This window comes from Populus nigra, chromosome 11, assembly GCF_951802175.1.
Source record: "Populus nigra chromosome 11, ddPopNigr1.1, whole genome shotgun sequence".
Taxonomy (NCBI): Eukaryota; Viridiplantae; Streptophyta; class Magnoliopsida; order Malpighiales; family Salicaceae; genus Populus; species Populus nigra.
In genome coordinates, this window is record NC_084862.1 from 296,340 (window position 1) to 310,524 (window position 14,185).

Consider the following 14,185-nt stretch of genomic DNA (forward strand, 5'->3'; position numbering starts at 1 on the left):
TTAATTATAATTTGAGATCAATATTCTAACATGAGGGAGTATTGACGAAGTGCTGATTAATGAATATTCTTGAAGTGCGTGTATATATACATATATGTATGTGTAAAACCTGACTTGAAGCTGGCACAAAATAAAACCCGAGTTACGTATGAAGAGAAACTCTTCAAATTTTTTAAAAGGATAAAATAATATTGATTTGATAAAAAAAAAAACTGAAAAGAAAAGTCTATGGAATAAGTGGAGACTGGAGATCATTTTGGATTCTTGAATGTGTTAGTCAATTTTTTTATGTTTTAAATTAAACTAGGGGTTTTAGATAAATTATGAGAGGTGTAATTTAATTTATTAAATTTTAAATTTATTTTTTAAAAATAAATAATTTGAGTATTATAAATTTTAAAATTATTAAAAATTTATATAAATATTAACTTTAAAATCTTAAAAAATTAATTACAATATATACAAGTTAGCCGACAAAATAGCGTCTCGAAGAGTCGCGCTTGCATGCGTATACATATAAGGAATTTGTGACATCATGTGCCTCTCCTACTACCTCCGCAACGATCAATGCTGTGTTGTCCCTCTCCTATCACACCTCAGATCTAACGCCGTTAACTCTGTTTCAGAAACCTAACTGGAAGCCACACGTCCACCTAACTCACGGACTATCTTCATCTCCAACCTCCACGTCGGCTCTTTAATTCTTCTCTAGCTTATAAAACCCCCTCCCAGCCCCCGCTCACTCCCCACCAACCACCTAGTCTCTCCTCCTCTTAATTATATTTTCTTCAATCTACCACTCCTTCTTCTCCCCAGAAATCTCTCTCAGTACTCCTTTGGATAAAGAAGATCATATTCCAGTACAATGGATCTCCTTCTCTTGGAGAAGACCCTTTTGGGTTCTTTCGTTGCCATTCTTGTTGCCATTCTTGTTTCACAACTACGTGGCAAACGTTTTAAACTCCCACCTGGTCCTTTACCGGTCCCCGTGTTTGGCAACTGGCTTCAAGTTGGTGATGATCTGAACCACCGTAACCTCACTGATTTGGCCAAGAAGTTTGGTGACATCCTCCTCCTCCGTATGGGCCAACGTAATCTTGTTGTCGTCTCCTCACCTGACCTCGCTAAAGAGGTTCTGCACACGCAAGGTGTTGAATTCGGGTCAAGAACAAGAAACGTTGTTTTTGATATTTTCACTGGGAAAGGTCAAGACATGGTTTTCACTGTCTATGGTGAACATTGGAGGAAGATGAGGAGAATCATGACAGTCCCTTTCTTTACGAACAAGGTTGTTCAACAATATAGGTATGGATGGGAAGAGGAAGCGGCTCAAGTTGTCGAGGATGTTAAGAAAAACCCCGAGGCTGCAACTCATGGGATTGTTTTGAGGAGGAGACTGCAACTGATGATGTATAACAACATGTATAGGATTATGTTTGATAGGAGATTTGAGAGCGAAGAGGATCCTTTGTTTAATAAGCTTAAGGCTTTGAATGGTGAGAGGAGCAGATTGGCTCAGAGTTTTGATTACAATTACGGTGATTTTATCCCCATTCTGAGACCTTTCTTGAGAGGCTACTTGAAGATCTGCAAGGAGGTTAAAGAGAGAAGGCTGCAACTCTTCAAGGACTACTTTGTTGAAGAGAGGAAGTAAGTTTCTCTCTTTCTTGGCTATTTAGATTCTTTGATTAATGATCTTGAACAATCTCGTTAATTAGAACTACAATCTAATGGCCTATAAATTTTTATATTTTTTCTGGTGCTATTTGTCATCATGCTCAGATCTGCAATAGATTTTGATAGAGGGCCAGCAATCATTTATGTGTCAGTACTTGGCTGATAGTTTTCATCATCATCGACATTTTGATCACTGTCCCATCCTTGAATAAATAAATGCATTACCTGTTTAAGTTTTAACAACTGGGTTTGTAGGTATAGTTTTAAATTGTTAAATTATACTATTTTTTAAAAAATAAAATTTGAATTTTTATTTGAATTTGAATTTGAATTTTTTCAACTGTGCTATTTTGTAAACAAAATCGATAAATATTCTCTGTCTTGGGGAAATAGGAAACTTGGAAGCACAAAGAGCATGAGCAATGAAGGCTTGAAATGTGCAATTGATCATATTTTGGATGCTCAAAAGAAAGGAGAGATCAATGAGGACAACGTTCTTTACATCGTGGAGAACATCAATGTTGCTGGTATGTGTTTCTATGATCCAAAGGGTTTGTCGTTGTAGAAAAATAACATAAATTAAAGGGTTGTCTCGTTAAAAATAACTCAACTCAGTAGATTTTGTTGTTGCGAACAACTTAATTTAGGAATTGTCTCGGAACGAGGTTCTCAAACAATTTAAATTTTTTATTTTATTAAAATTTAATATGGTTTGTATATTTTGGATTGTTTTGATATAGTAATCTTAAAAATAACTTTTAAAAAATAAAAAAATATTATTAACTCTATTTCAATATAAAAAATTATTTAAAAAATAATTACTATCATATTACTAAACTAGTTTATGGTAAACATATTCGGTATATATGAAAAGAATAATTGTAGAATGCGCGGATAGGAACCTTGCAATTTACTGGGTTGTGCACTTCCCAACAACATAGCGCATTAAGAATGCTATTTTTCAAATAAAAAATAAAAAAAGTCTTCAACTGTGCTATTTGTTTTTTATTATTTTTTGGAAAATTGCTATTTTTCAAGAATAACCTCTTCTTTTATCTATAGAAAACAAGTGATGTGACGTGCATGTACCTCGTCCATTTTGAAGTTTGATTCGCTTTGAAACTAGTATAGGTGGTGTTTGTTGTGTTTCCTTCACCTAACCCTTTTGAAAATCCTGCAACTTTTCCTTGACCAAGCAAGATACTCTGCGAACAAACTTTTCGAAGGCCTAGTTGAATTCTCACATTCTAAAGAATATATGGTGGTGGTAGGTTGATGGTATATGTCCGTCCACCCAACTTTATTGGTGGGGATGTCAACACACACACTCATAGCGACACTCGAATTTTGTGTTTTGTGGCTCTGTAATTTTCTTTTTTCGCAACACAATGAGACGCTCGAATTTAGTAGGACGTCACTTACTCGTACGAATTGATTGTTTTGTGGAACAGCAATTGAGACAACACTGTGGTCGATTGAGTGGGGAATTGCTGAGCTTGTGAACCATCCTGAAATCCAGAAGAAGTTGCGTGATGAGCTCGATACCGTGCTTGGACCGGGTCACCAAATCACTGAGCCTGACACCAACAAGCTGCCTTACCTTAATGCTGTCATCAAAGAGACTCTCCGGCTCAGGATGGCGATTCCTCTGCTTGTCCCACACATGAACCTCCATGATGCTAAGCTTGGAGGTTTTGACATCCCCGCCGAGAGCAAGATCCTGGTAAACGCATGGTGGCTTGCCAACAACCCTGCTAAGTGGAAAAACCCTGAAGAATTCAGGCCAGAGAGGTTCTTCGAAGAGGAGGCCAAGGTTGAGGCCAATGGCAATGATTTCAGGTACCTCCCCTTTGGAGTTGGGAGAAGGAGCTGCCCTGGAATTATTCTTGCATTACCAATTCTTGGTATTACTTTGGGACGTTTGGTACAGAATTTTGAGCTCTTGCCTCCTCCTGGACAGTCAAAGATTGACACCTCAGAGAAAGGTGGACAGTTCAGCTTGCACATTTTGAAGCACTCCACCATTGTTGCAAAGCCAAGGTCCTTTTAGTTTCATTTCCTACTTCCCTTTTGTTTTGTTTCGTGTATTGTTGCTGTGAGTCTTGAGAACAAAAAAAAGGAATGATTTTGGATGTGGGATTCAGATGAAATTGGATAATGATGATGATACAAAGGGAGCTGTGGCTGTAAATCTATGGACTAAAAAATTATATTTTCTAGACTTTGCAATAAGTTGATATTTAATTCCTTGTAGCTTTGCCCCTAGACCATGTGAATTCTCAATTTATTGGACCCACCCAGGCAAGTAGATTCACCACCCAGGTGACTTGGAGTCCTAGCTGGATCTGTAAAAAGTAAAATTAGGGCTTGCAATTGACCGGTGAAACCGCGTGACCTGCCAGGTAAATTCATAATTCGGGTAGCCCAGCAAAACCAGGAAGAAACCCTCTTTTTTTTTTTTTTTAACTGGTCATTCTTTAACAAAGAAAAAAAATTAATGAAGGCATGGCTGGGTATCATTTCTCTGATTGGCTGATAAAGTAACAAAGAGGGAACATTTTCTTTATAAACAGAAAAATTAAATGAAGGCATAGCAAGGTAACTATTTTCAACAGCATGCTCATGGACACTGCCACTGTTTTTCCTAGGAAAGTGACAATTTAAATCAAGAGCATTCGAGGAAAATATCCTCAGCGACAAAAAGGGCATTGGGTTCAATTTAAAAAACAGAGAGAGAAAAAATGACTATGCAACGGGGTAATTAGAGGTTTTCTTTTTACTTATTCAATTACATAAAACGTATTTTACCGAGGAGGAGTTTGTTCTCTCTTGCTATAAGTTGGGGGTAATTTATTTTTTTTGCTATTTTTTTATAATATGTGTGGTGTGCTGTGAGTTACCAAGTTGTTTGTTGTCACTTGTCAGTGAGTGATTGGTGGCATGTCACTCTCCTTGTTTGTTTAGTGAAAAGGGGTTGCTAGTTAAATACAAGCGATGTACCCAATTGTTTGGTAGCTCTTAATTTTGGTTGACTTTGCATGGGATGACAGTGGTTTCATTGATGTTTCTCTTGGTTCTGCGTATCTATCTCTACCTCGAGTTGTTTATTTTAATTATTTCTTTTGGATTTTACTGAATTCAAGGGACAAAGAAAGAAATTTGTGTTTGAGATTTCCCAGGCCTGAGGCCGAACTAGACTGCGGCTACTTGGGCCTGGAGCCTCGACTAGATCCCGGTTTTCTGGGCCAAGCGTCCACGTTAGACCCAGCACAGTTGGGTTCGGCGCCACAGCAGGCCCAGCACAGGTTGATATTAATAGTATTAATATTATTATTAATATTAAAAATATCATTATTTATATTATTAATATAATAATTAATTAATTTGAAAAAAATATATTAAAATTAAAAAAAACCATAAATTTTATTTGAACAGATTAAAAACTTTGGCAAGACAAGTTTAATATTATTATAAATATTATTATATTCATTAATATTATTAAATTTGAAAAAATTATTATTATTATTGGAGAAAAAACTTAAATTTTATATGAAGGGTAAAATCAAATCAATTATTATTTGAAGGGATTAAAAATTAGAAGAACTTGGGTCAGACAAATTTAATATTATAATTATTATTAAAATTAATAAATTAATAAAATATATTATTACTATCAAAGAAAACCATAAATTTTATTTGAAGAGATTAAAAACTATCAAAACATGGTCCAGACAATTTTAATATTATCATTAATATTATTAAATTTGAAATAAGTATTATTACTATCAGAAAAAAAAACATAGATTTGATTTGAAGGGTTAAAATTATTATTATTATTAACTTGGGTCTGACATCCTCTTCCAAACCCAAGGCGAGGCGCCAAACCCATGTCACTTGAGCCTTACAGCCTTACATGTCTCAAGATTCTTGGGTCTGACGTCTAAACTATAAAAACTTAAGCAATATAAGTTTAATATTATTATTAATTTGAAATAAGTATTATAAATATATATATATAAAAAAATACATAGATTTAATTTAAGGGGTAAAATAATAATAATTATTATTTTCATTATTAACTTGGGGCTGAAAAAAGACGCTCGATCCAAGTTGATTTGGTTTGGTAGGGGGCACTTGATTGAAGTTATCGGGATCTTATAGCCTCACATGACTCAAGGCTCTTAGATCTGGTGTTATAATCCCAAGTTCTAGGTCTGGTATCCTGACCCGCAGCTCTCGGGTGGCATCTAGATCCACAACTCTTAAGTCCGATGTTGCAGCCAAGCCGAAGGCTTTTAGACCAAGCATTGCAGTCAAATCCACTTAAACCTGGATTAAACAAGTTTAATACTATTATTATTTATATTATAAATATTATTTTTTTATTATAATTAATAAAATTTAATAAAATATTATTAATATTTTAAAACAACCATAGATTTATTGAATGATAAAATTAAAAATATAATTATAATTAATATTATAAATATTACTTTTAGGTTTGACGTTGCAGTCTAATACTCTTGAATCTTATTTTTAAAATTTTTTTTTTTTATGAAAAACAATTAATCTAGTCAATACTACCTAAATAAGTTTTACAAGCAATCATAATACCAATTCTTTTTTTTATTAACTCATTCCAAAATTTATTATATAAACATTAAAAAAATGTTATTTTTTTAATATAAAATTAAAAATCTTCTAATATATATCCTTCATATTCACAATAAAAATATTATATTTTTCTAGATAATAAATCTTTTGGTACTTCACATAAAATGAGAAGAATTTCAATACAAGACAATAAATTTTTGTGTTCGCTTACTTTCTATTCAGGATAAAAACATTTTCAAAATAATCTTTTAAATTTTATTATTACACCCACATAAATTGTTATATTAAAATTGTGGTCACCCTCTGGCACGTTAAGCCCCAGCGGTCCGATAACTATGATTATCTCCTCGGATCTTCATTTAATTTCCACTCAAACTTTCTCGTTGCTTTAATGTTTTGTGTTGCATGGCATAATATATAATTACTTATGTTTTGGAGAGATTTCTTCTAATTTTTCAAGATCCAGCTTTTTTAATGAAAAAACACTCAATGTCCAGGGTAAAAATCTCATGGGGCTACTTGGGAAAACATTTTAGTGCTTGTCTGGTACGGTAATAACAATCAGAACAGTGCAAGCAAAAACAAAAGAGAAGGAAAGATCAAACTTTTACGATGAACACTGAAATTTTAAGATTTCTTGGAGGTGGAAAGAAAAGGAGACACCTGATGTAAAAATAAATCCCCAGATGAAACAAAGGGCATAGACGAGCAGAAAAGCATGAAGGAAAGAACAAAGCAAGAACAAAGTGTGGGTATAAACCAGGCCCCAAATTCAAAGCCTCCATAAAAGAGAAGCATCATAAGGAGCAGACATGGTGACCCTCCATCACTGGATCAATTTCTGTGCACATTACCATGCTTCCTTCATTTCTTTTTTCAATCCAGAGCATCGGCTTATTGTACACAGAACCACAAAACAAATAAACAAGAGAGAATATTATGTATATATGATGGCTATCAGTCTCCTAACATCATGAAACATATACACCACGAGGCCTGAGCTTTGAAGCAATCTAGAACTGCAGCTGCAACTTTGGTAGTCTATCATATGGTATATATAGAAGAAAAGAGGGTGTCTTTTGCTAGGGTTTGCATTTTCCAACTTTTACTGGGCTAGATTGTATTAGCCCATGAGTTGATCACAATTCACAAACTGTTTCGTGCAGTTCAAATGGTAATCAAGCCCAGATAATTAAGACCGTTATTTTATTACTGGGCTTCAGCACACTATATTTAACTTTATTGTTTTTTCCCGGTTCACCAATGAAAACATCTTCGAACTTGTTTGTGCTGGATAATTGCAACGTAGCGAGTTCGGATTAATTTTTTTTAAGCAATTTTTTTCTATGTTATTTTAATTTTTTTAACAGAAAAAAAATTTAGAGATTTTTATGATATAACCTGGTTGATTTGATGAGTTAAAAAATAACTTGACGGCAATTAAAAACATAGTTTAATTAAAAAATAAAAACTATTTTATTTAAAGTAGTATTGAAATTGTAACATATTAAATCAACTTAAGTTCAACTTGTTAAATTCATAACTTTTATCATGAGACTACAATAACTTTAAATAAAATAATTTAAAATAAATTATGAAATATAATTTTCAAGTAATCCAATGTTAAATGATAAATAAAAAAAATATTAAAAAACAACTCGAGTCAACTTACCAAACTTACGATCCAGGTCTTGAGATTAAGATAATCTCATAAAAATAAATCAAAACAAATTATAAAATACAATTCTCAATCAACTCTATGTTGAATGATAAAATTAAAAAAAATCAATTAAAAAAGATAAAAAAATAACTCGAGTTAATTCGAGTTAACATGTTAAACTTATGACTCGAGTTATAGGATTGAGATAATCTAATAAAAAATAAAATAAAAAATAATCAGGAAACCTAATTCCTACTTAATAAAGTATTGAAGGATGAAATTAGAAATCAAGTCAACTTGTCAAACCCGCAATTCAAGTTTTGAGATTGAGATAACCATATAGAAAAAAAAATCAAAACAAATCATGAAATTCAATTATCAATAAATCCAATGTTAAAGGATAAAATTAAAAAAATACACAAAATGAACCGAGTCAATCTGTCAAACATATAACATAGAGTATAAGATCAAGATAATTTCATAAAAAACAAATAGAAAAACAAATCAAGTCAACATTGATTAACCCACTAAACATGTAGCTTGAGTCATAAAAATAAGATAACTCAATAGAAAACAAATTAAAATAAATTATGAAGTGCAATTCTCAATTAACCCAAAATTGAATGATAAAATTTTAAAAAACTCAATTTAAAAAAAGAGAGTAAAAAACAAACTCGCTTCAACCTAACAAACCCGTGACTCTGGTCATGAGATCGATATAATCTCATAGAAAGAAAATCAAAACAAATCAGGAAGCTTAATTCCCAATCAATGAAGTGTTAAATGATGAAATTGAAAAAAAATCAATTAAAAAAATATGAGTCAACCAAGTTAATCTGTTAAACTCGTAACCTAGATCATAAAGTTTAGGTAACTCATATAAAACAAACTGAAATAAATCATGTCAATCCCCAACAAACAAAATGGTAAAGGATGACAGTGACATTAAAAAAAAAATTGAGTTATCCTGCCAAACTCGTAACTCATGTAATAAGACTATGATAACCTCATAGAAAAAAAAATTATGAAGTCTAATTCGTAATAAATCAAATATCAAAAGATAAAATTAAAATTAAAAAAAATTATTGATTAAAAAAAACCAAAACATTATTGAAATGAATATTATTTTATGAGATGACGCACACTGTGCAAAGTGAAAGCACTTTTTTCTTAATGTTTTGTTAATTACTATGAATAAAAATTATTTTTTAAAATAATATTATAAATATATCTCTAATACTGGTCTAAGAAGCTATTTTAAGCATGAAGAATTGAATTTCAAATGAAATTTAATATCTAAAAATGATATAAAATTAAATAAAAGGTTAACTCCTTTTATTTACTTTAGTAAGAGGTTGTTTGGAATTATTTTTTATTATTATAATTCAATTTAATTCTAGTATTTAATTTAAATTTCATTAATAAATAAATTGAATTCACATGTTTAGAAGAGATGAAATTTAAAAACATCAATTTATCAATATTTTTTTAAAGATCTTTGAAGGAATAAAATGAAGGTAATATAAGAAATAAAATGAATTGAATTCTATCTTTTTTAAACATATAAATTCAATTTATTTATTAATTAAATTTAAATTAAACATTATAATTAAATTTAATTATAGTAAAATAAAAATAGTTCCAAACAAACTATTAAAAAATAAAATATTACAGTAATGAAACTCAAAAAAGTTATGAATGAGAGAAAACCTCTGGGTTAACTATTTACCAATGCTCTCCCCACCAAAATAATCAAATCTTCTCTCCAAGCTCTTTTTCCAGGGTCCTCAAGCCTTAAATTAATTTTGCTTACCTTTTCCTCAAGCTCTTATAACTCCATAGCCTTTTCCTGCATAGCTTCATGCATTACAACAAGGTAACAAACAAGAAGTAGCAGGTTGGTAATTAACCAAATCTCCTACTGTATACTTGTAATTAACCAAATCTCATAGAAAAAACAAAGATAATAGAGATAGAAATTTTTTTTAGATATATATATATATATATATATATATATATTTTATCTATATCTTTGTTTTTTTAATTAAACATGTTTTTATTTTTTTTGTATCCTGGGATGCTAACTAGACGTACCCTAAGTGCTTGCCCATAAATCAAGCAGAACCAGTTCTTCCGCGGTTGATCTTTTTGACAAACTTGAGCTCGAGCTGTATAGTGCTGATAAGCAAGTAAACAATCAGGCATGGCTTCATTGCTTAGATCCGGTTTTCCTTCAGCCTTCACCATATGTATGCTGTATTCGAACAGCCCAATCTCGAAGCTGCTTCATCTGCTTCACTGCTTAATGTAGCTGCCAAAACCGAGGATCTTAGTTCCTCGTATACAGAAGTATCAAGGATGAATCCAAAGTTCTAATGCTGGGAGGGTTAGAATGTGTACGTCTGATTTTGGGAGGGCCATTTTGTAAGAATTATTCCCTAAAACTTTTAAGATTTGCAAGGGATTTGAAAACTTTTGGCGGGGAAGAGGGCAAGGGCATCCCCTGGCTAGTGGCGAGGTCCAACTTCTATTCACAAGTACTGTGAAAATGTCCACTGAGTCAAACTCAGCTGATGTTTTCTTTTCTTTTCTATTTTTTCGTTTAATGAAAAATCGATAAATTTTGCTTTATCTGGACTTCACATGTAACTCCATGTTTCTGTTCGATATCACTGCCCATCTACATATTGCTTGGAAGTTTTGCACTCAATTTAGGCTTCGTTTTTCACTTAAAATTGATGCTTTTCGAAATACAGGTTACACCGCCTCGTTTCCAAACAGATACTTAGTTACCTTCCAAATTCTTGGTTCCAACATTCTATCAGGAATGCCTTCACTCATTATTCAAAGCCTGAAAGCCTACTCTATACCCATTTTCTTCTTAAGCAGCAATACGTAGTCATAGACCTTGTGAGGATCAGGAAGTGAACTGGACACGCTCTCCTTTTCCATGCACCTCTTGATCCATGCAGTGAACCTTGGACACTCAGCCTCAATGCTAAATTTCCCACATATCTCAAGAGAGTAGAACCAGCTGGTAACAGGAACAAGCACTACATCCACAAATCCAAGGCTTTCACCACCAAAGTAAAGCTTATCTCCAAGCTCTCCTTCAAGAGTCTTCAAGCCTTCTATAAATTCCCTCTTTACCTCTTCTTGCTCTTCTCCTTTCTCCTTCCATAACTTCTTGGCATTGTTATATATCTGCGTTCAAATAAACAATAAGCACACACACACGAGAAAAACAAAAAAGAAAGAAGTTTAACAAGTACTGAAATACTAGCCTTCTTGTCAATGTAATCAGCCCAGAATCTGGCTTGGGATCTTTGGTAAGGATCCGAGGGTAGCAATGGAGACTTGTCCTTCCACACCTCATCAATATATTGGACAATATTAAGTGACTCACAAATGGGCTTCCCATTGTGAATAAGAACTGGAATCGTCTTATGAACCGGGTTCATTTCAAGAAGCAGAGGGCTCTTGTCTATCAAGTTCTGTTCCCTGGACTCGTATTCTATCCCCTTCTCTGCCAAGGCAACCTTCACTCTCACTGCCCATGGACTTGGCCAGAAATCCAATAGAGTCACTCTGTCCTCCATCTCCAAATAAAGCGATGATCTTTTCCTAGCTCAACCGATCTCTCTTTCTTGAGCTGTTGTGGTGAATAAGGAAATGGGGTAGTAGCACCTATTTATAGCTGCTGATTGACAGTGTAATCAAAGATGTTGACCAGCACCTATGATGTCATTGCTTAGGTCTAGTTACATGTGTGTATGCTAATTATTCATGGTATCGTGGCATGTTCTAAGTTGCTTGCTTGCTTGCCTGCCAAGTTCAAATGTGATAGTCAAGATCACCAGTCCTTTTTTTAACCTTATCCTCTCCAAATCCATTAATAATCTTTTCAGACTAGATTCCATCTGAAGTAACACGTAGCATGCCCACCATCTTTGACCAGGATAAGTCATAAGATTATAGAAGAATGATTTTTTCTTCTTTGGGTTTTAATTTCTTAGGAGAAAAAAGAGGAAGCATGATATGCATTCAACTACTAGGCCTAAGGTTATGCTTGGTAATGAATGTGGACTGTGTTTGAAAGTGTGTTTCGGCTTTCCAAAGCTCAGGCGTAACTACTAATATTTATGAAACAAGTATAAAGAAGAGGGAGAAATAGAAAAGAGAGAATTTTTCTATCATCACTGAGTCATATAAAATTTAGGTAATATAACCTCTCTGGAAAATCAAATACAAGTGTAAAACAAAACCGCACGAATGGGAAGCATCAAAGCAAGCCCGGTCCACGGTAGAGGAACAGCCACATTCATGATCTACTAATGCAGGAAGTTCTGAAAACTCTGTGTGCTTCATCTACCAATCCTTCTCTGCAACATCCATTTATCTTTGCTTTACACCTCTTCTTTTCACTATTTGGCGGGTGTCGGAGTGGGAGGACACATGGAGATTCTGTTGCCTTTTCGCATAAAATGCTCTTTCGTGCTCTCATCTTCATTGATGACTGATTTTGCATTTTCTTCTCTCATTTCTCCTCTTCCAACAGATGGATCTAATCTTGCCAGCCATAAATGTCAAATGTTTATCCATAAGAAACAGAATTGATTTCTCAATTAGAAGAATAAATAGAGAGAAGCAAAATACACAAGAACAAATAGTAGTATGATTCCTTAAAGTTCTAGGCACTTCAAGTTCATCAACTCATGGTCATGCAAAGAAACATCATACAACAATTGTCCCACAGGAACAAATCACCAGATCAATGTCAGTTTTCGTGCTTGACAAAGTTGTATGAATTCTATCACACATCCCAAGTTCTACTGCCTAAGCACCCCCTACTCCAAAATAATTACAAAGAATTCAACTCTCAATTTCAGAAGCATCAAGCATTTGGCATTAGACGTTTTTTAGCATTACTGCCAGCATATCTATCCCTCAGCGTCAAACATAAAACGATCATAATGGGCCATCCTATATCCCCTCGTAAACATGATATCAATCATCCTATGCAGACCAAGATTGTATCTAAACTCCTCTTTCAAATCCCACCTCCCTAGTTGTCAATCACAACAAGTTTAACTCATTTGTACGATAAAAAAACTTCAAGATACAAAGTTTTCTTCTTGAAACATACCATTCATATATTCAACAAAGAAAAACTGTATAATCGAAAAAATTTCTAGTGATTAGAGAGTACGCACAAGTAGCTACTCCACCAAAAAAAAAAAAAACTATCCAGAAACCAAAAAAAAAAATACAAAAAAAAATAAAAATAAAAATCAGTGGAACCCCTCAGCATATTTATTTGCAAAACACGGGAAGCACCCACACCCATCTCAGCAAAAAGAATCTTCAAAGTCAATTAATATGAAAATTCAAATACGTTGAATCACTTACAGAAAAATTAAACACTTTTCATTGCTTAACTCTGATTAACCACAAATTTATATAATCACTTATACCTAAATATTGATCTCAAACATCTGATGCAAATTCTAGAATACTGAACATTAAGATGTAGAGTTCTCTTTTCCAGATAACATACCATTAATATATCACCCAAATGCACAAAAGATCACAAGATGGAAAAAAGAAGAAGAACAAGCATAAACAAATCAAAACTCAATGGCATCTGATTTCCAATGACATGATAAAATTTCATTACTCGCATGCTCTTTTGTTTTTATTTGCAAATGTGGGAGTAGCACCCATCCTTACACAGATATGCACAACGATCGAGAATCTTGTAAATACAGTGGTGTACAAGGATTGTTTTTCAGCAAAAAATTACGTATGAAGAAACCTGGGATGCCTGAAGCAAAAGAGCTTTGAAGTCATTCAAGATGATGAAAATTTAAATATTCTTTGCAGCCATTACTATACTTTTCAGACTAGATTCCATTCATAAATTTTTCTATGCAGCTTAAACAAAGCCTATTGCTCCAATTGAAATGCTTCCATATGGACTACCTATTTGTTCCCAACAAACTACCATTTTACTGTAATAACAACGATAATTCATACTGCAGGGGTAATTCATCTAAAATGCTCAAAGTATTTCGTTTAGTCATCCTTCTTTGCATATTAATGTTACTTTTTACAAAGTGCGAGTGCTAAGTAAGAAATTGCAATCACAGTGGTTGCAATTGATCACAAAAAAGAAAGAGAGAACAAGAAGAGGAAGAAAAAGCAATACCTGGAGTACTAACTGTTAGGATATTG

At 33.2% G+C, this 14,185-nt stretch overlaps 2 protein-coding genes and 1 non-coding gene across 3 annotated transcripts; 1 reads left to right on the top strand and 2 right to left on the bottom strand.

Moving 5' to 3' along the window:
* Window positions 1-727: 727 nt before the first annotated feature.
* On the top strand, window positions 728-3,930 carry LOC133706363 (trans-cinnamate 4-monooxygenase-like). The gene is made up of 3 exons (XM_062131890.1): window positions 728-1,650; window positions 2,071-2,204; window positions 3,129-3,930. Exons 1-3 carry the CDS (start codon window positions 866-868, stop codon window positions 3,725-3,727), a joined length of 1,518 nt encoding a protein of 505 aa, XP_061987874.1. The 5' UTR covers window positions 728-865; the 3' UTR covers window positions 3,728-3,930.
* A 3,105-nt stretch (window positions 3,931-7,035) lies between these two features.
* LOC133668865 (small nucleolar RNA snoR100) lies at window positions 7,036-7,161 on the bottom strand. The gene has a single exon (XR_009833819.1). It is a non-coding gene; the product is annotated as a small nucleolar RNA snoR100 (small nucleolar RNA).
* Window positions 7,162-10,649: 3,488 nt separating this feature from the next.
* Window positions 10,650-11,600, bottom strand: LOC133668164 (probable glutathione S-transferase parA). The gene is made up of 2 exons (XM_062087901.1): window positions 11,236-11,600; window positions 10,650-11,155 (listed from the first exon to the last, which is right to left on the bottom strand). The coding sequence occupies exons 1-2, from the start codon at window positions 11,548-11,550 to the stop codon at window positions 10,811-10,813; spliced, it is 660 nt and encodes a 219-aa protein (XP_061943885.1). The 5' UTR covers window positions 11,551-11,600; the 3' UTR covers window positions 10,650-10,810.
* Window positions 11,601-14,185: the final 2,585 nt, after the last annotated feature.

Coding starts and splice junctions, on each gene's coding strand:
- LOC133706363 (XM_062131890.1), top strand. CDS start 866: ATGGATCTCCTTCTCTTGGAGAAGACCCTTTTGGGTTCTTTCGTTGCC. Junction 1,651..2,070: donor TACTTTGTTGAAGAGAGGAA/GTAAGTTTCTCT, acceptor TTGGGGAAATAG/GAAACTTGGAAGCACAAAGA. Junction 2,205..3,128: donor GGAGAACATCAATGTTGCTG/GTATGTGTTTCT, acceptor TTTGTGGAACAG/CAATTGAGACAACACTGTGG.
- LOC133668164 (XM_062087901.1), bottom strand. CDS start 11,550: ATGGAGGACAGAGTGACTCTATTGGATTTCTGGCCAAGTCCATGGGCA. Junction 11,156..11,235: donor CTGATTACATTGACAAGAAG/GCTAGTATTTCA, acceptor ATTTGAACGCAG/ATATATAACAATGCCAAGAA.